At 40.3% G+C, this 21,626-nt stretch overlaps 1 protein-coding gene across 1 annotated transcript in view; it reads left to right on the top strand.

The window, feature by feature from the left end:
• The window catches only part of ZNF169 (zinc finger protein 169), a 79,243-nt gene extending 62,594 nt beyond the window's left edge, over nt 1-16,649 (top strand). Inside the window, 3 exon segments of the mRNA XM_053656558.1 lie at nt 13,728-14,416; nt 14,419-14,825; nt 14,827-16,649. Of these exon segments, the coding sequence (XP_053512533.1) occupies nt 13,728-14,416; nt 14,419-14,825; nt 14,827-15,265 (1,535 nt within the window). The 3' untranslated portion in view covers nt 15,266-16,649.
• The last annotated feature ends 4,977 nt before the right edge of the window (nt 16,650-21,626 follow it).

Below are 21,626 nucleotides of genomic sequence, written 5' to 3' on the forward strand. Positions count from 1 at the left end.
ATTTCCTTTCTTCTACTTGCTGTGGGTTATCTTTTTGTTGTTCCTTGAGTTCTTTTTGGCGTAGAGTTAGGTTGTGTGCTTAAAATGTTTCTATCTTTTTTAGGTGGGCCTGCATGGCTATGAACTTCCCTCTCAGGACTGCCTTTGCTGCATCCCATAAGTTTTGGGTTGTTGTGAGTTCATTTTCATTTGTTTCCAGAAACTTTTTTATTTCTTCCCTGATTTTATTCTTGACACATTCGTTGTTTAATAGCAGGCTATTCAATCTCCATGATTTTGAGTATTTTGGGTCTTTTCCCTTCATACTGGTTTCCAGTTTCAGTCCCTTGTGGTCAGAGGAAATGCTTGGTATGATTTCAATTTTTTAAAATTTGTTGAGGCTCATATTGTATCCTATCATGTGGTCTGTCTTTGAAAATGTTCCATGTGCATTTGAAAAGAATGTGTATTTAGCTTCTTTGGGATGAAGGGCTCTATATATATCAGTTAAGTCCATTTCATCTAGGGTGTTGTTCAATGCCACAATAGCTTTGTTGATAATTTGTTTGGAAGATCTGTCCATTTTTGACAGTGGGGTGTTAAAATCCCCTACTATAATTGTGTTGCTGTCAATATCTTTCTTGAAGTCCTCTAAGATTTTCTTTATAGATTTGGGTGCTCCTCTGTTGGGTGCACATATATATAAATTTACAATGTTTATGTCCTCTTGGTGGATTTTTCCCTTGAGTATTATGAAGTGACTTTCTGGGTCTCTTTTTATGGCCCTTTTTTTGAAGTCTATTTAGTCTGATATGAGTATTGCTACCCCAGCTTTTTTTTCCTTGCCATTTGCTTGGAAAATTGTTTCTAGTCCTTCACTTTTAGTCTGTGTAGGTTTTTTGTCCTGAGGTGGGTCTCTTGTAGGCAGCATATGTGTGGGTCATGCTTTTTAATCCATTCAGATATTCTATGTCTTTTGATTGAAGCATTTAATACATTTATGTTCAAGATTATTATTGATAGGTACTCATTCATTGTCAATTTTATACCTGTGTTTCTCTTTGTCTCTCTCTTTTCCTCCCTTTCCTTAAAGCAATCCTTTTAGATTTTCTTGCAGATCTGGTTTGGAGTAGATGTATTCTTTTTGACTTCTTTTGTCTTGGAAGCTCTTTATTTGGCCTTCTATTTTGATTGAGAGCCTTGCTCGGTGAAGTAGCCTCAGTTGCAGGCTTCTGGTTCTTATTACATGGAGTATTTCTTGCCATTCTCTTCTTGCTTGGAGCATTTCCATTGAGAAGTCAGTAGCTAACATTATTGGTGCTCCCTTGTATGTGACTTCCTTTTTTCCCTTGCTGCCTTTAAGATTCTCTTTTTGTTTTAGAATTTTGCCATTTTAATGATGATGTTTCTTGAAGTGGGCCTCTTTTTATTCCTCTTGATTGGGACTCTCTGTGATTCCTGGATTTGTGTGACTTTTTCTCTCATCAAATTAGGGAAGTTTTCCATCATTACTTTTTCATATAGGTTTTCTATCCCTTGCTCTACTTCTTCCCCTTCTGGTATCCCTGTTATTCAGATATTATTACATTTCATATTGTCTTGCATTTCTCTTAATGCCTCTTCTTTCTTTCTGAGCCTTATTTCCTTTTCTTGCTGTTTCTGGGAGTTTTTTTCTACTTGGTCCTCCAACTTGCTGATCCAACCTTCTGCTTCATTAATCCTGCTTTTGATTCCTTCCACTGTGTTCTTCAGCTCAGAAATTGTATTCTTCATTTCCTCTTGGCCCTCGCTGATCGTTTCTGTTTCCTTTTTTATGTTGACATAGTTGGCAGTGAGTTCATTGTAGCTCCCCTGTAGTTTCTTGTAGCTCATTGTGAGCCCTTTGAAGTTCCTGATAATCAGTGGTTTGAATTCAATATTTGATAGCTGACTTTGCCTCTGCTTCATATCCATTCTTTTGAGGCTTCCTCCTTTCCTTTCATTGGGCCAGTTGTTTCTTTGTCTTCCCATTGTTTGCCAGACTCTTCTTGTTAGCTTCAGCTTCTTAAATTGATTTGTTCTCCCTTCCTGGGTTTATTGTGTGAACTTCTTTGTTATAATACATGTGAGATTCAGTGGTTAATTTCCTTGATCTCCCCAGCTCGCTGGTCTTGGGTTGTTCTTTACATTGGCTCTGAGTTTGTCTTTGGGTTTTGATTGTTTTGGGGTCTTTCTTTTGTGGGTCCTTCCTACCAGCTGGTAAACTGATGGTCTCTCTGTCTACCACCCATTTTAATTTGTTGTGTTGGTGAGGGCAGGTTGTGTTGAAGCTAGTTCTTCTGTGTGTACAGGATTTTGAGGATTCTGTTTTGCTCTTGTTCATTTGTTTGCCCTGGGTAGTTTCTCCAGTGTTTAGTTGTATTTCCAGGTAGGTCTTAGATTGAGGTTTGTGTGGTTTCCACTCTCTCCTTTACCTTCTTCTATTGTTATCTTTTGGTGGTTCCTTTGTTATTGGGTTTCTTTTTCCAGTGGGTATCCTGGTTTTCACTGCTTCCACCTACTTTTTTTGTGTGTGTTGTGTGATCAGTCGGAGGAGAAGGCCAAATGTTTTGCAACAGCAGGAGAGTATTCTGTATTTACATTAGCAGCCTGTAGAGAAGAGATAGGAGATCTTTTGGGTATGTATAGTGATAACCATAATCTTCAACCCAACTAGCCACTTTTTAGAAAGGATGGAAAGGAGATAAGGCTCTTCTTGGGGATGGAAGGTTTGTGAGTTAGATCTAGAAAGCAGTGAGGTTGTGGGAAGTCAGATTCTGAGGTAAGGTGAGAATAAAGGATGGTAAATAGGTGTAGTATGAGAGAGAATAGAGTTAACCTCTACAGTATCATCGTTCAGGAAACAATGAAGTGGGCCCAGATCTGGTATGGGTGTTGTGTAGTATTTACAATTGTATGGAATAGCTATTATTTACAAGCATATTAGAGCAAAAATCATATTACAGAATCTATGAGATACCAAGAATAGGGAGATTTGGACTTTCAATAGTGTGTTGATGGGGCACAGGTGAAGTAAAGGACAGTAAATTAGCAATAGACTATGATTGAGGGGACAGGGGAAACCTGTCAAATGATACAATATATCCAGCCAAGGCAAAAAAGACTATACAGAAAGAGGAGGAATACAAAGACACTATTAAAATAAAAGATGTAAGAATAATGAAAAATAGTAATACAAATATGCAGTAACTTGTAGTTGCTCTGCTGTAGCAAAGTGAAATTTGTCTCTGTCTCTATTGTTGGGATGCCCCCTCTTTGATTCCAACTCCAGTCTTTTCGCAGTTCCAAGTTTTTTGTCTCACTTGTGGAGGGAAAACAAAAGGCAGCAGAAGGGAGGAAAAAATGATAAGTCTGGAAAGGAAGGAAGAAGGAATAAAACAAGAAAGAAGGAAAGAGGGAAAAAGTGTTGAAAGATAAAACAATAATAAAGTTAAAAAAACAAGCCCTGGCTGGTGTAGCTCAGTGGATTGAGCATGGGCCTATGAACCAAAGGATTGTGGTTTGATTCCCAGTCAGGGCACATGCCTGGGTTGCAGGCCTGTTCCCAGCAGGGGACTCACGAGAAGCAACCATACATTGATATTTCTTTCCTTCTGTCCTTCCCTTCCCCTCTAAAGAGAAATAAATAAAATCTTTAAAAACACACACACACACACAAAAGTTTACTTCAAAAAAAAACCCACCTCTTGTTGCTTTCCAGCTAGCCAAACCAGTTTTTTTGGTCTCACTGGCTGCAGCAGGCTGAGGGACAATTGGTGTGGCTCTTCTCCGTTCTCAGTGTACTCATCCAGTTTCACAAGCACTCTCCCAAGATCCAGACTGGTACCTCTCCCCAGTGCCCCACCAAGGGAACCCAGGTCCTTTTTAGAGCCCTCTTTCCCTGGGAGTCACTGCTGTGAGTTTGGGTGCAGTGCACACGTCCAGCCAGGCTTCCCTGGTCCCACAGGCTTGGGTGCAGTCCTTTCCCAGTGATATGGAGGAATGCAAGGGTGACTCTCAATTCTCCCAAGCCACTGACCACAGACTCCATGGGTGATCAAGGCCCCCTTGTTTGCTTCTTCGTGCCCATTCCTCTCCCTGACACGTTAAGCAAACAGGTCTCTCCTGGTGTTTTTCAAACTGCAACTGGCCGGGTAGAGGGAGCTGATGACCCTGCTCTCTCCCAAGGACCTTGCCCCTAGCCCTTGGCTCCCAAGGAGTCGGAGGCAGACCCAGTCCGGCTCCCGGCCCCGCGGAGGTGGCAGCCGAGGCCTGTAGCCTCTGCACTGTTCCCTCAGACCTTATTGACCTGCAGCTGTCTCCTCACCATCTGGTCTTTCAGTGTCTGCTACAATTTCTGGACTCCTATTTTCCTATATGCTTGGGCACAGTTGGCTATTTACTGTGTTCCTCCACAGATCGGCCAGGTTTTTCTCCCATGCATGAGGGGAAGCAGAATCCTGTTTGTCCTACTCTACCACCATCTTCCCCATTCTCCCAGATGCCCTTTTTTTCTTGCCTGATTGCTCTGGCTAGCACTTTCAGCACTGTGTTGAATAAGAGTGGTGAGAGAGGGCATCCTTGTCTCGTTCCTGATTTCAGAGGAAAAGCTTTCAGCTTTTTACCATTGAGTATTATTATTGATGATTTGTCACATTAGGCCTTTATCATGTTGAAGTACTTTCCTTTTACACCCATTTCATTGAGTGTTTTAATCATAAATAGATATTATATCTTATCAAACTTTTTTTCTGTACCCACTGATAAGATCTATGAATTTTATCCTTTGTTTTATTAATGTGCTGCATTACATTGATCTATTTGCCTATGCTGAACCACCCTTGTGCCCCTGGAACTAACCCCACTTAATCATGATATATTTTAATATATTGTTGTATTCAATTTGCTAATATTTTGTTTAGGATTTTTGCATCTGTATTCATCAGAGATATTGTTCTGTAGTTTTCTTTTTTGTGTGTTATCCTTGTCAGATTTTGGTGTCAGGATTATGTTGTCATAAAATGTGTAAGAAGTATTGCCTCTTCTTCAGTTTTTTTTTGAAGAGTTTAATCAGGGTAGATAGCAAATCTTTTTTTGAATGTTTGGTAGAATTCACTAGTGAAGCCATCTGGTCCTGTACATTTATTTTGCAGGGAGGTTTTTGATAGTCGTTTCAATTTCCTCTTTACTTTTTGCAGTTGGTTTATAATTTCAAAGTGCTATGGTCAGAGACTACAAGATCTGTCCAGAAAATTTCTGGCCATTGTTAATATAATGAGAATGGTTTGTGTGACATTACAGTAAGCTAGCAGCCAAGGACAGTGGACTGGAATGCACATGCATGAACAGTGATCACTTTACTGTACCAGTCAGTGGGGGCAGTAGATGCCATTGACTGAATGTGTGTACTGTGTGGCTATTGCATTCAAAATGATTGAGTAAGTAGAGCAACAGACCTGCATCCAATTTTCTGTTAAACATTCTTCTGCAGAAAGTATTCGGATGATTCAGAAGGCTGCAGCTATAAGCAACTGGTGATTGGCAGCTTCATCACAACATGCTTGCTCACACATGTCTCTTGCAGTTTTTTTGTGAAAAATCAAAACTTTGTGAAGTCCCAAGGTGCCTACTTTGAAGTGGACTGAGGTGTCATTGTCCTTTGTTGTACAATGTTTCCTTATATCTTCTTCAAAAATGTCTGTTTTTCATATTACATGGCTGGATAACTTCCGGACAGACCTCATATGCTTGGTATGATTTCAGTGTTCTTAAACTTGGTGAGACTAGTTTTGTGACCCAACATATGGTCTAGTCTTAAAATGTTTCATGTACACTTAAGAGTTATAATTTCATGTTCTCAGATGAAAGGCTCTGTAAATCTCAATTATGTCCATTTGGCCTAAAGTATCATTTAAGGACAGTATTTCTTCTTTGATTTTCTGTTTGGTTGATCTGTCTGGAGCTGCCAATGGCATTATGATTGTGTTTTTGTCAGTTGCTGCTTTTTTTCTGTTAGTTTTATATATTTTGGTATTCCCTGATTTGGTGCATATATAACAAAAAGTGTTATCTCTTCTTAACGTAGTGTTTTTTCCTTTATCATTAGAAAAATATCGATCTTTCTGTCATTATCTCTTTTTAAAATCTTGAAATGCATTTTGTCAGATATAAGTTGGCTACACTGCTTCTTTGTGGATACTTTTTGAAGAATCATTTTCCACACTTTCACTTTAAGCTCATCTTTGTCTTTACAGCTTAGATGTATCTCCTGAAGGCAGCATGTGGTTGGATATTGTTTATGATTCAGTCTGCCTCTCTGTGCCTGTTATTGGTGAACTTGGACCATTTACATTTAGGGTCCTTATTGATGGATAAGGATTTTGATAGCCATTCTATCTTTTGTCTTTTAGTAGCTCTGTGCCTCCATTGGTTCTTTTCCTTTGGTTTTCTGTCTTGTTTTTCTTTGGTGGTATTTCATTCTTTTTTCTTCTTTCCTCTTTTTTAATTTTAATCCTCACTTGAGATTTTTAAAAATTTTATTTTATAGTACGAAGAAAAGAGAGAGAAATATTGATGTGTGAGAGAAACATCATTAGTTGCCTACCTTATGTGCCCTGCTGGGGGTGAAACCCATAACCTAGATGTGTATGTGCCCTGACCAGGGATTTAACCCACAACCTTTTGGATTATAGGACAATGCTCCAACCAACTAAGCCACCCAGCCAGGGCTGTTTCCTCTTTATGTGTCTCTGTTATAGAGTGTGTGTGTGTGTTTACCATTTTGTTTATTGAGAAGAAAGTTTCATTCACACACACACAGTATTTCTTTTTCTTTTTCTTTTGAATGCATCTGATCTCCATCTTCCTTTGCAAATTCAGACCTTTTCCTCTCTCCTTTTATGGTCTTGTTGTCACACATTATCCCTGTAAGTTTTATCCCCACAAATTATGCTGTAAGTTTGTTGCTGATTTTACTCATAGTGTTATGACCTTTTCTTCTTTGTTTCAGATAGAATAACCTTATTGAGTATTTTCTGCAGTGGAGGTCATCTGGTCATACATTCCCTCAGATTCTATATAGCTAGAAAAGTCCTTATTTCTCTTTCATATCTAAAAGATAATGTTCCTGGATATATTATTCTTGGCTGGTAATTTCTCTCTTTGTATAGTTTGAATATTTGGTTCCAGTCTCTTCTGGCTTGTAGTTTCTGCTGTGAAGTTCAATGATTACTTAATGAGCTTATTTTTATAGATTGACTTCTTTTCCCTGGCTGCCTTGAAATTCTTTCTTTATTATTTTTAAAGATTTTATTTATTTACTTTTAGAGAGAGGAAAAGGCAAAGAGTGAGAGGAACATCAATGTGTGGTTGCCTCTCAAATACCCACCACAGGAGACATAGCCCACAACCCAGGCATGTGCCCTGACTGGGAATCAAACTGGCAACCCCTTGGTTCACAGGCCAGCAATCAGTCCTCACTGAGCCACACCCACCAGAGCATCTTTATTAATTTTTGACAATTTTAATTCATTGTTTCTTGGAGAAAGACTTTTTGGATTGAAGTAGGTGCTTTGTTTGCTTCTTGGAGTTGAGGCTCTTGTTCCTTCCATAGGTTTGGTAAGTTCTCGTCAACTATTTGAATAGGTTTTCTATTTCCTTCTCCCCCTCTTCTTCTGGCATTCTTATTATTGTTATATTGCTCTTTCTGATGGAGTCAGATAGTTCTCATAGAGTTATTTCATTTTTTTATTAATCTTCAAGTCTCTTTCTTCTGCAACATTTCTAGATTTCATCCTTTGATAACACTGATTCTTTCCTCTATCTGGTCAGCTCCATTTCGTATGCACATGAGTTCATTCTTGTCTCTTTTATTGAGTTCTTCATCTCCAGAATTTCTGTTTTGTTCTTTTTTAGAGTTTCAATCTCATTTGTAAATTACTCATTTTATTCATTTATTTGTTTTTCTGAGCTCATTAAATCACCCATGTTTTCTTGCTTCTCACTGAGTTTCTTCAGAACTGCAATCTTGAGTTCTCTGTAATTTAAGTCACATATTTCTATGTCTTTATAAAAAACCTTCTAGAGGTTTTTTATTTTCTTCCTGTGCTATTTGTAACCTTGTTTATTCATGCCTTTTGATGAATTTTTTTTCTCTGTCTAGGCATCTATTTATAAGTGACACTTCTCACCCTGACTGGTGTAGCTTGGTGGATTGAGCACAGCCTGTGAAGCAAAGGGTCGCTGGTTCGATTCCTAGTCAGGGCACATGCCTGGGTTGTAGGCCAAATCCCCAGTGGGGGACACATGAAAGGCAACTGTACATTGATGTTTCTCTCCCACACTTTCTCCTTCCCTTCCTCTCTCTCTAAAAATAAATAAATAAAATATTTTAAAAAGTAAGTGACACTTCTCTAGTAGATTGATAATCTTTTCTAGTCAGTGATGCTGAATCATAAGGTTTTTAATTCTTTAAAAAAATTTTTTTATTTTTTAGCTTTGTCACACTTCTCTGGCTTTTCAGGTCTCTTCAGGGTAGTGGAAAATGGCCTGTATTCCCTGGGAAGGTGGGTGCCTCTCCTGTGACCCAGTCACCCAGGGGACTAAGCCTGCAGAGGAACACAGTGGGCGAGGTGGCTCCAGTTCTTCAAAATCCCAGTGCTGTCCCCTGCAGCCAGATCCTGCCAGCATCGTGGCTTCAAATCTGTGAAATCTCAGTACCATCTCCCATAGCCAGATTCCACCTGCAGTGTAGCCATGGTGCAAGGGGCTGTGATGAATTGGGGGAACCCACCTGCCTCTTTAGTTTGCTTTCCCGGCACTGGCTACCAGTGGACTTCTGTCGTGTGCCCGCTGTGTCTCCAGCAAAACCTGGGATTAGTCACAGAAGTGTACCTGCTTAGGGAAAAAGTGGTTCTGTAGTATCACTTCTCAGTTATCAGTTCTCAAAGGGTGAAGGGAGGAGCTGTCCGGGAGGTGAAGAGGCAGCCAGGCTCTGTGGCTTTGTTCCTCTGTCTGGAATGGTGACTCTAAGACAACGGACATGGCACCTAAGTACTTTGTCCCTGCCCTGGTCACTGGACGTAGCCACAGCTCATATTTCCCACCCCTCCAAGAATGCTTACTAAATCTTGTTGCTTATCCTGGCTGAAGGGAGTGCCAGTTGTGTGAAGTATCACACAACCTGATACTTCTCCTCTCTGGGTAAGTCTTATTGTGAGCTCCTGGCTGCAGGGCTTTGTCCATGACTCCTCTCAGCTTTTCTCTCTTTTTGCCTCCCTGGTTTGCTCCCACTTGCTCACCTTTAGATGTTTCAATGCACAGGTCTCTCAGAAGTGTTTGTGCACTGAGCAAGAATCCTTTGTGGAATTACAGCTGTTCAAATTGTTGAAACTTCAAGGGGAGAGACCAATGGGAATCTCACACCACTATTCCTCTTACATCACTCAATAACTTCTGATGTGTCGATGTTTAATTTTCAGAAAATTTAACTTTTTACTTTTTACTTTTTTTGTGATTATAATCTATATTTTCTTCTAAGTGCTATATAGTTTGTTTTACATTTAGGTCTACAATCCATCTTGAATTAACTTTATGTATGGTATGAGGTAGGCAGGGGTGAAGGTTTTATTTATTTCTTTTTCTAACAGCTGTCCAGTGGCTCTAGATCCATTTGATGAAAAGTCTCGCCTTTCATCAAATGCAAGTGTTGAAAATCTAATGACTGGTTAAGTATGGATGTATTTTACATTCTCCGTTTTGTTCCTTTGATTAATATGTCTATCCTTAAACCAAACGACACTCCTGTATTACTGTTGAATCATAGGAAGTCTTGAAGTCAGTTAGTATTAGTCCTCTCCCTTTTTTTTTTTTTTTTTCAAAATTCCTTTGGATAGTTGAGGTCCTGTGAATTTTCACTTAAATTTTAGGATCAGCCTCTCCATTAAAAAAAGAAAGAAAAAATGAAAACCTGGGTACTGTTTATAATTGAGATTTTATTGTATGTACAGGTGACTTGAGGTAGAAAATACACCTTACCAATATCAAGTCTTTATGATTCAACCCAGGATCGTTTAACTTCCTCTCAGTAAAATAAAAGTTTATGAGATACAGCTAAAGCAGTGAGTAAAAGAAAGGGATAATGATAGTAAGAGCAGAAGCCAATGAAATTACCATTCATTAACAACAGAAAAATTTGCAAGCCAAATTGATTCTTCAAAAAAGTTCAACAAAATCATATATCACTAGGGTAGACTAACCAAGGGGAAAAAAGATATGAATAATCAATTCAGGAATGAAAGGGAAGTTACCGCTGTGTATTCTACACACTTTAAAACACTAAAGGCATATTAGGAACAAGTTTATACTAACAGGTTTAACAATTTATAGGAAATAGTTGAGTTCCTTGAAAAGTATCGATGCAGGATGATGGAACAAAATAATAGTTGTACTACAGTTATTAAGATAATTAAGATGATGGATAAAAATATTCAAATTGGATCCCCCCTTTTTAAAAAAAGAATTATGCAACATGCCCAAGTGGAATTTATTCCACATATCCAAGCTAAACAGTAGAAAACCTGTACTATAGAATACTAGGCAGTTCATATTTATGTATCCTCCAATAAGGTGGATATTTCTCTCCACCTGTCCACTTTTTTCTTTTTGAGTCTAATTTCCATATTTCTACCAGCAATCTCTTGTCAAGTTAGGCTTTTTCTATCATGCACCTCAAAACTCTTCTAGACTTTACTTATCCACCTAGATCTAAAACCACTTTCACAATTTTAAGGATTTGTTATAGTAGAATCCTAGTTCCCAGTACAAAAATAAGTGTTGTTTATCCAGAGTAACAAAACTAATAGGCTCACACACACACGATTACAAGGAACTGGCTCACACAATTATGGAGGCTAAGAAGTCCCAAGACTTGCATTCAGCAAGAGGAAGATCTAGGAGAGCTGACAGTGTGGTTTCAGTCCAAAGGCCAGCAGGCTTGACACTCATGAGGAACAGATGTTTCAGGCTGAGTGCAAGAGCAGGAGAAATTAAAATTCCCTCTTATTTTAGGGTCTGCCTGTTCTATTCAGACCTCAGCTGATTGGATAAGGGTCACACTCATACAGGAGGGCAACCTGCTTTACTCAGTCTACCCATTTATAAAGCATCCAAAACACCCTCACAGAAACACTTGGAATAATGTTTGACAATGTCAGGGCAACTTGTGGCCAGTTAAGTTGATATATAAAGTTAACTATCACATATGCTACTATTTCTTTTATATTGTCTTAAAATCAGGATATAGCATGTTGGAAAAATTGTGCAATTTCTAAGGACTAATTCTGATTAACATTGAAAACATCCACCTTTTACATTTGTGGACCAAGTCTTAGAATTCTTTAAATTGCTTAAAAGCAGTGAATGCACACAGAATTCCACTTGTGAGCTGGTGTCCAAGGTCATTTACTTAATTCACAACTGTGTTTCTATATTACATCCCTGCTGCTGCAGAAGGCAAATCTTTTTTTCCCTTTGTACTGGAGAGTTTTGAGTTCATGTACAATTACTGATATACTTTTATTTACCTCACAAATCAGTTGGCACAAGAGCAACTGTATATTTTTCAGTAGTTTATGAACTGATTTTCTTCTGCATCCTGGAAATTGTTTTGAATCACTGAAAAGCGTGACCATGGTAAAAGTTTATTTTTATTACTCCTTTTATCCAGAACTTCTGGATTTTTCCTCAGCATCAGGTAGGTAGAACCATGGTTTAAAACCATGTTAAATTTTAGGATTTTCACTTGGTGTGCTACATGACTAGCTAGGCACAAAAATTATGGTGAATTAATATTATTAGAAGAGTGGTTAGAATTGGTTCCTGTAAGGGCAACATTAACCATATGTAGCTCAGTCAGCATATTTAATACTAAAGACACACAAAGTGCTTTCTTTTCCACTTAAGGCACTCTTGTGATGCGTGGTTCACCAATAGCCTTAGGTGTGGCCACTTATCTCTTCCCATCAAATCACAGACAAGTAAATAATTGTGCAGTACTGAAAGATCAGGTCTCAGAATTCTAGAATGACAACAGACTATTTATTGGAAGCTGCTAGCCAGAGATATACACCTTCTATAGGCTGTGAAAATATGGACAGCCTAGCTTAAGAAAATAAACTCATTGACAGTTTAATGAACTACACTAGAGCACATCTGTTGGTGAGACCAAACGTGATGGACCTCTAATGGCCAGACAATATGCAAGACTGAAAGGATGTTCATGTTCACATGTGGATGTCCAGTGAGGTCAGCACTTGTGAGTGATTACCAAGGCCATTTCACAGGAGCTTCTAGGTTTAGCTACACACAAACAACTAATTTTATAGAGTACTTTGCTGAGAAGCAGATCTAGAGCGCTTTAATTGTTAGGAAGGGGTTGCATCATGGCTATACTTATTAGTACAAAAGCTGGCATTTTAGACAAGATGAAATGAATCAATAATGTAGATCAGGCTTTGGAAAGATTTTCCTCCAAAGAGCCATACAGTAAATATTTTAGGCGTTGCAGCCATTATGTTCTTTGTTGCAACTGCTCAACTTTGCCATTTTGTGAAAGCTGTCAAAAACACTATGAGAGTGAGCGTGGCTACGGTCTAGTGGACTTTTATTTACAAAACACCTGGTGGACTGTAGTTTGCTGACCCATGCTGAAGTGGTTCACAAAATACATCCCATTTTGACTGGTGAAGAATGAATCAGGTAGGTCTGAATAGGCCTGGAGTACTGAGTTTGTTTAAGGGTCATGGTGTTTTTCATCAGCTTTAGATGGATAGAGGCAGTGTAGCTGAACAAGTCATACAAATTATGTCCTAGGAAAGAGGATACTGTAGACAGAAACATTTTCTTTTGCAAGAGTTTGTAGAAAACTGAAAAAAAAAAAAAAAAAAAAAAAAAGCAGGTCTTGGATTGATTGGGTTCATCAGGAGCCAGAATTTTTTAAGGGGCTGCAGACCTAACCTGAGGCTGTTTCACTGCCAAGTCCCAGCTTTCTGACAGAGAACTCGGCAAATATCCTCCAGGAAACACTTGTTTAGGATGGTGGAAACACCTCCTTGTTCATATCCCTGATGGATTTCTGACTTCTCCTTTCTACTGCCTCCCCAGCAGGCCTCTACCTGGAATGGGTCCTTTGTTAAAATACCTCATTATTTCATATAGGAAAAGTCACAAAAAAATTTCTGATAAGTCATATACTTTAACTCTCAGTGAAAGAATATACAGGCTGTGGCAAAAGTCAATTTATAGTTCATATGGGAAATAATATAACAATAAATAATAATACAAGAATAAACTGTTTTTCACAAACTGACGACTGTAAACCGGCTTTTGCCACCCCTCCCATATTTGTAGATATTGTTTACATCAGTGTTAATGCCTGTAGCTTGTGAGATAACTGTATTTGTGAAAAGGTATAACTCTAATGACAGCAATTTATAGGGCTGGTGCTGTCTTGATGCTTTCTTAAAACTTTAAGTCAGCCTGATAATTTAGAACTGGATTGTCTTGTGAGTTTTCTGTGTTGCAAAAAATACACATTAAGGTATCGCTATGGCAAGGACGGTAGGTCTGTAAAGGAAGTCTTTAGGTAAAACTCTGAGGAATGACTGTTGAGTAAGTTTTAACTATCCACACGCTACCTGTGGTGATTCTGACAGAGACTTTCTCTTCAGCAGAACCAAAGACAGAATTCCAGCCTAGTCTCTCCTGCCCAGTGGCCTTTTCCAGCCCACAGTTCCTCCAACAATATATGCTGTGCAGTCATCTCCTTCAGATCTTCCCAAGCTCTTCTGTAGGAATTCACTACCCAGTGGAATCTCGAAGCTGCTCAAATGTAAAAGCAGATGATGGAGAGAGAGAAGGTTCTGGCACCATGTTCCGGAGGCTGCAGCTGAGTGGGACTTCAAGAGCATTCTTTGGCCTATTTCAAGGTCAGCCAGTAGACAGGGTGGAAGGCAACAGAGGTAGAGGAATAGACCAGGGGATGACTTCTGAGAAGGCAGACACAGGGTTCACAGGGGCAGACTGCTCAGAACCTGGAGCAGTCATATCAGAAAAATATACACTAGGACATAGCACGAATTCAAGCCTCTTTAGCCTCCAGAAGCATCATGTGTGTCCTGAGTGTGGCAGAGGTTTCTGCCAGAGGTCAGACCTCCCCAAGCACCAGAGGATGCACACAGGGGAGAAGCCTTATAGTTGCAGGGAGTGTGGGCGAGGCTTTGGCCGGAAATCTTCCCTCACTGCACACCAGAGGAAACACTCAGGGGAGAAGCCATATGTGTGCAGGGAATGTGGGCGACATTTTAGGTATATATCCTCGCTCACTAACCACAAGAGGATACATTCTGGGGAGAGACCTTTTGTGTCAGCCAGGAGTGTGGACGAGGCTTTCGCCAGAAGATTGCCTTAGTACTGCACCAGAGGACACACTTGGAGGAGAAGCCCTTCATGTGTCCTGAGTGTGGAAGAGGCTTTTGCCAGAAGGCATCACTCCTGCAACACCAGAGTTCACATTCAGGTGAAAGGCCCTTCTTGTGCCTAAAGTGTGGATGTGACTTCAAGCAGCAGTCCCTGCTCCTCATTCACCAGGTCACACACTCAGGGGAGAAGCCCTATGTATGTGCTGACTGTGGACATGGCTTTCGCCAGAATGCCACCCTCATCAGACACCAGAGGACACACACAGGGGAAAAGCCATACCTATGCTCTGAGTGTGGTCGTGGCTTTCGTCAGAAGGTCGCCCTCATGGGACACCAGAGGACACACACGGGAGAAGCCCTATGTGTGCCCTGACTGTGGGAGGGCCTTTGGTCACAAGGTCACCCTTATCAGGCATCAGAGGACACACACAGGGGAGAAGCCTTACCTGTGCTCTGAGTGTGGCCGCACTTTTGGTTTCCAGTCACTCCTTATCAGACACCAGAGAACACATTTTGGGGAGGAATCTGTTGTTTATGGAGTGTGTGAGCAAAGACTTAGCCAGAAATCTGACCAGAGAACACACTCAGGAGAGAAGCCATGTGTGTGTGGTGAGTGCGGACGCAGCTTTGGCTTCAAGTCAGCCCTCATCAGACACCAGCGAACTCACTCAGGAGAGAGGCCATACATGTGTAGGGAGTGTGGTCGTGGCTTTAGTCAGAAGTCTCACCTTCACAGACATAGGAGGACTAAGTCTGGCCATCACCCCCTGCCACAAGAGCTCTTCTCCTGACTTTTCTTTTCCTATCATCCTGAGTGAGAAGATGGCCGAAGTCACTAGGAAATGCTCTACTTTCCTCAAATGCAGTAGAAGAAAAAAAATACTGTATTCTTTCATTTGTAAGATAGTGGGTTTATAATTACCTCCTGCATTAGGAATGTATTTTAATTTGCTATGGCTGCCATAATAAAATACCAGACTTAATGCCTTAAAGAACAGAAACTTATTTTCTTGCAGTTTTAGAGGCTAGGAATCCACTGTTAACATGTAAACAATTTGGTTTCTACTGAAGCCTTTCTCCTTGGCTTGCAGATGTGACTGTGCTTGCAGTATTCTGAGGTGGCCTTTTTCTGTGTGCTTTCCTGTTGTCTTTCCCTCCTGTAAGAACACTAGCTATATATTAGGTCAGTTGAGACTAGAGATGCATTTCCTCCAGACATAGATTCCTCTTCAGCTGTGAACCTATAAACCAGCCAAGTTAATCTGTTTCCAAAATACAATGGTAGGACTGGCCTAGAATTCGCATTTCCATTCCAGATGTGGAGAGAAGAAAGGATTGATGATCCCAAACAAGTTGAAAACCTAGCAAGGCAGATTGTTACGTTTAAGGCTCGAGAATGATCTTTGTGGCCAGATCCTCTGCTCTTCCAGCCCACTCCAGTGGCATCAGCAATGCTGGGCCCACTGACACCATGGAAGAAACATACTGTCCCTGACTGTTACACTCTGGGCCCACTTTGGAACTATCAGACCTCTCATCTCTGTTTCACCTTTGGGGTCATTCTTCCCTCTTCTTGATGAGTAACACATACTTGTAGTTGGATAGATCTATCCTACCTGTAGATGCCTTCATTCAGTCCCATGTGCATCACCATTAGTCCAGTCTGCCAGAGTTCCTGCTGAGATCATTGATTAGTTCCAAGGTAATTTCTTTATTAAATGACGGTGTAGCCATATCATGGTGTTCTTTCCACAATGTGCTTTCTAATTTTTTTTTGGAATCAGACAAGCTGAGATTTTCTAAATCTTCAAGTTCTGGTTCCTTCTTGTTTTAACAGTTCCTTCCATTTATGCCACTACTCTCAAATTTTACTGCAAGAAGCAAGAAGAAACCAGGCTGCATCTTCAACACCTTTTTCAGTAATCTCAGCTTAATATTTGTCACTTATGTTCTCTGAGTACCCCAAATTTCTGTGACCAGACATAAAGTCCTGCCATGAAACATGTTCTTTTCCCATGAGTGTGAAGAAGGCAGAAACTGCTAGGAAATGTCCTGCTCCTCTGAAATGGAAGGGAAGAAAAACAGTGTTGCTTTCTTTCTGTGTTCATGAGATGGTTTCTTTATGATTTACTTTCTAAGCAGTAGTCCTTCTCTGCATTGTATTTCTGTTTAATAAACTGCTTCTTTAAAAAGATCCACACCTTGTTGTGTACCTCATTCTATCAAGAACCTCAAGATATTCATCCTCTTGAAAGACATGGGGTAATAACTGTATTCTGGACTCTGGTCCTATTAAGGGGAGAACAGTGTTATAATGGACTTCATTCTTACCCCCTCCTAAGTCCTCCAAGAGACATATGAAATCCTTAGCGACACCCTCAACCTCCCCCAACAGGAGATTGAAGAGTATCTGTTAATACCAGTCCTTGCAGGTTGAGGCCCCATCCCATTAGCTGTGACTACGTGCCAGTGATTGAGCCTAAGGACTGAGAACTCTGAGCCACAACCGTCCCTAGTCTGGAGGGTCTAGAGCATGCACCTTCATACTCAGGCAGGAGGGCACTGCCCCTGTAGCCATTGCCTCTTGTGTTCTCCAATCCCCAGAGCCTAACAAGTGCCCAGCCCAAGGCTGGCCATAACCCCTTGCCTTGGGCACTGAGTGGTCATTACAGGGTGATTTAGCCCAGGCCCAGATGCTTTCCTGGCTTAGAATCCAGAAATAATAATAATTATTAATGAACTTTAATACAAAAACAAAATTTTGCATGGCAACAAATAGTATTATCAAAAGACAAGTGACTGGAAGAAAAATATATAACAAATCAACATATTTCACAGATAATGGGTTAATAGCCCTATTTTATAGGAACTTTTAAAAATCAAGGGAAAAAGACCAGAAATTCTAAAGAAAATTGGGCAAGAAACATGTTCAGTTTACAAAAAGAGGTAAAAACAAATGAAAAGATATTCAACTTCACTCATGATAAGAAAAATGCAAATTACAACTTCACGGAAACAGCATTTCCAGAGGGCAATTTGGAAATATTTAAACTATCTATGTACCTGTTGACACAGCAAGCACACTTCTAGAATCTATTGTGAAGGGTCACTTCCACTGTTAGGAAATACACATGCACATGGTTATCATTCACAGCATTATTTATAGTTCCAAAATGTTGAATATTACTTTAATGTTTAGCATAGTAAATTGTACAAATGAACATACAAACAATGGAGTAAAATGCAGCTGAGAAAAACACTGAGAACAAGATAGTAGAGAAACACTATGGAGGAAATGTTACTAAATGAAAAGAGCCAAGTGCCATGAGCATACATAATTTTATACCTTTTGTTTAAGAAAAGGGGAAAATTGACATACTATCTTACCTATGACCTTAGTCTTGGGCAGTTTATTGTGTGTTAGAACTACAAACAAATCCTAAACTCTCTAGTAGGTTTGTTTCTTGTAGCAGTATGGTTGAGCAATTCTGAAGCTATTTTGAATACAATATAGGATTGAACAAATGTCTGTGTTGAGACACAGGGTTCTCACTGTGGAAGGAAAGTCACCCAAACGAGATCGGGCGCGTTCAGGGTGGTATGGCTGTAGACACACCTAAAACAAAAGCAAACTAAAAGGCAGCACAATGGAAACAGAAATGAAGATCTCAAGGAGGGTTAGCAACAGGGGAGTGGGAGGAGGAGATGGGGGAGAAGGACAGAAAAAAGAGAAGACAGTAGAAGAAAATAAGGGGGGCAAGAATAGCATGGGAAATATAAACCTAAAGATACAATGACATAAACTAAAGGGGGGTAAGGGTGGGGATGGGGAGGCAGGGTGGAGGGGAATGAAGGGGGGAATAGAACAACTGTAACAGCATAATCAATTTAAAAAAAAAAAAAAAAGAAAGTCACCCAGATGTAGAATGGGATGAAGCAAGAATAAACCCTGTAAGGATAAGCTGGAATTGTATGTACTGGTGAATTTAAGATTCCTAAGAAATTTGTACATGTGTGTCTGTATGTGTTTATGTGCTCATGCATATTCATGTGTATGTGTATATACTTATGTATATGTTCTACTTCTGTCTGTGGAAAGGACCAAGAAGCAAGGACAATTCAGAAGCAGTGAGCACATCGACTATCCATATCTTATTTTCAAATACCATTTTCCCTCTTTGGAAACCCTGGCCTCTTGAATTAATTGCCACTTCCAGGGTTGAAGCAGGTATAAGAGGGTTGAGGTAGGTATAAGAGGATCCCAAAACATCTAGTAACACCAGACAGAAAGAAGTGCTTAAAAGAAACATGAAAGAGCATGACACTAAAATGCTGGAGCCAGTTTGAAGGCATTCCCACCCACTGGACACATCTGGGACAGTTCAAGCATAAACTAATTTGAGTACACTGAGTTACAGTCCATTAGGGGAAAGAAAGAGAAACTAATGAGTCTATAAAATAACATATAAGTGAATGAAGTCTGTTGTTTATAGTACAATGCCAAGAGCAAATGGTAATTTATATTTTCTCCAAATATAAACACCTTACGTAATCATAGTACATTTATTGAAGTTACAATTTAACATTGAGAAACTATTAGGAACTTCATACTGTGTTTGAATTTTTCACTATTGTCCCTTTTATAATCTAAAATACCAGGTAGAACCTCACATTGTGTTTAGTCATCATATGTCTTTAGTCTCCACTAATCTGTGGCAGTTCTTCAGTCTTTCTTTGTCTTAAGAGATATGGTCAGGTATTTTATTGAATGCCTTCAATTTAGGATTGTGTGTTGTTTTATATTATTAGATTCAAATTATGGATTCTCTTAAAAAACACAGAAGTGAAATGTCATCACTGTATCTCATTCGGGGATACATGATGCCAAAAGAATTTATTCCTAGTAATGTTAACCTTCCAAGAGCTGGAAATTAAGTTCTCTCTCCTGCAGAGTGGACCTTGTGACTAGAAGAGCAACACAGTGACAGTGGTCCTTACATTCCTCCTCCCCACAAAAGAAAGTGGCCCAGTCTATCTTGGTTCCCAAACTATCCTAGGTATGTTTATTCCTCCCTAGATGAGGTCTAAGTGATGCTGATAACACCAGGTGAGCCCAGCAGCACCCGCAGGTGGAACTGATTAAGAACCCCTTCTAACAGTGGTGAAGGGAAGTCCTCTGTTTTTTCATAGGATTGACATTTCTCTTACCTTGATACAGAAGGCAGTTAGGTGGCACCAGCCAGGGGAATTCTGCCACAGAAATACCTGTCCTGGAAAGTGTTCTTTATCCCCACAGACCTGAGACTCCCCACCTAAATGCAAGGCAACTGGCAGCCAGTTGGTACCAGAATGACATTCCCCATACACTTGCCCAGCCCAATGAGACTCCTGTCCCCTGACAGACATCCAGTGGCCAGGAGGCACGGGGCAGTAGAATCCTGACACATCAGTGGCTCAACTTGTGAAGTTTTTCTTTTCTTTGAGGCTAGAGTATCCATTTCCCTATCTAAAGACAAAGCAGCCTGTTTTAGAGAAGCTCTTAATGCACTTTCCAATAGTAGCAGAGAAAACTTTGAGTAATAGTACCCTAGATAGTGTGGCTCAGTGGACTGAGTGAGGGCCTATGAACCAAAGGATTGCTGGTTTCATTCCCAGTCAGAGCACATGCCTGGATTATGGCCAATTCCCCAGTGGGGGTCATGCCAGAGGCAAATACACATTGATATTTCTCTCCCTCCCTTTGTTCCTTCCCTTCTCTCTAAAATAAATAAAATAAGGTATTTGTCCCCCACAGACTGGCTTAATTCACTTAGCATGATGCTCTCCAGTTCCATCCATGCTGTCGCAAAGAGTAGGAGCTCTTTTCTCTCTCTGCTGCATAGTATTTCATTATGTAAATGTACCATAGTTTTTTGATCCACTCATTTACTGATGGGCACTTGGGTTGCTTCCTGCACTTGGTTATTGTAAATAATGCTGCTATGAACATAGAGATGCATAAGTTCCTTTGAATTGGTGTTTTTGGATTCTTAGGGTATATTCCCAGCAGTGGGATTGCTGGGTCAAAAGACAATTTCATTTTTAGTTTTCTGAAGAAATTCCATACTGTTTTCCGCAGTATCTGCACCAGTCTGCATTCCCACCAACAGTGCACTAGGGTCCCCTTTTCTCCACATCCTCTCCAACACCTGTTTGTTGAATAGTTTATGATGGCCATTATCAGCCATCATAAAGTAGTATCTCATTATGGTTTTAATTTGCATCTTTCTGATGGCTAGTGATGCTGAGCATCTTTTCATATGCCCTCTGTATGTCCTTTTTGGAGAAGTATCTGTTCAAGTCTTTTGTCCATTTTTTAATTGGATTGTTTGTCTTCCTGGAGTGAGAGAAAAGCAAGCAAAATATAACCAGAGATATTGAAATTAAGAACAATCTGACAATAACCAGAGAGGAGGTGGGAGGGGATAATAGGGTGAAGGGTGTTCAGGAACAAGTATAAAGGAGACATGGACAAAATCAGTGGGGTCGGAGGTGGAAGAAAAAGGAAGGGGGTGTGTTTGGCTGGAGTAGGGTGAGACTAGTGAGAGGTAAATGCGGACAACTAATTGAACAACAATAAAATAATTTTAAAAATAAATAAAAGCACAGATGTTAACTCAAAAAATAAAATTAAAAAAAGATTAAAAAAGTGCCAGTGAGGAGTCTGGCAAGATGGCGACAGAGTAGGATGGAGCAGATTCCAGTTCCTTGTACACAAGGGAGAGAAACCTGTGGGCGGAGGAGAAGCCAGCAAGCCAGCAGTTGCCCAACATATATGAAAATAAGGGACCAGAAATCTCCACGGTCACGGAGGAACCAGAGAGTAGGGAGACAGCAGCAGTACAGTAGAGTCTCAGAGATGGAGCAAAGAGAGGAACAGCAGGGAATTCAGGGGGTGCACAGTCCGGGGACCGGTGCTTGGCGCATGGCACCCCTTGACGAGCGCCCAGCGTTCTGGACCAGTGCCCCGTGCAAATCCCTATTTTGGATTCTTCTGGAGGTTGGGGTCTGCCAAAACAAAGACAGGAGCTGAAGAGATTTCAGCTGGTGCATGGTCAGGGGATCAGTACACACCCTGCAGACGTGCGCACAGCATTTCGCAGGCGCCCAGTC

This window comes from Artibeus jamaicensis, unplaced genomic scaffold (genome assembly GCF_021234435.1).
Source record: "Artibeus jamaicensis isolate MK-2021 breed Jamaican fruit bat unplaced genomic scaffold, CSHL_Jam_final scaffold_1964, whole genome shotgun sequence".
In the NCBI taxonomy this organism is placed as follows: Eukaryota; Metazoa; Chordata; class Mammalia; order Chiroptera; family Phyllostomidae; genus Artibeus; species Artibeus jamaicensis.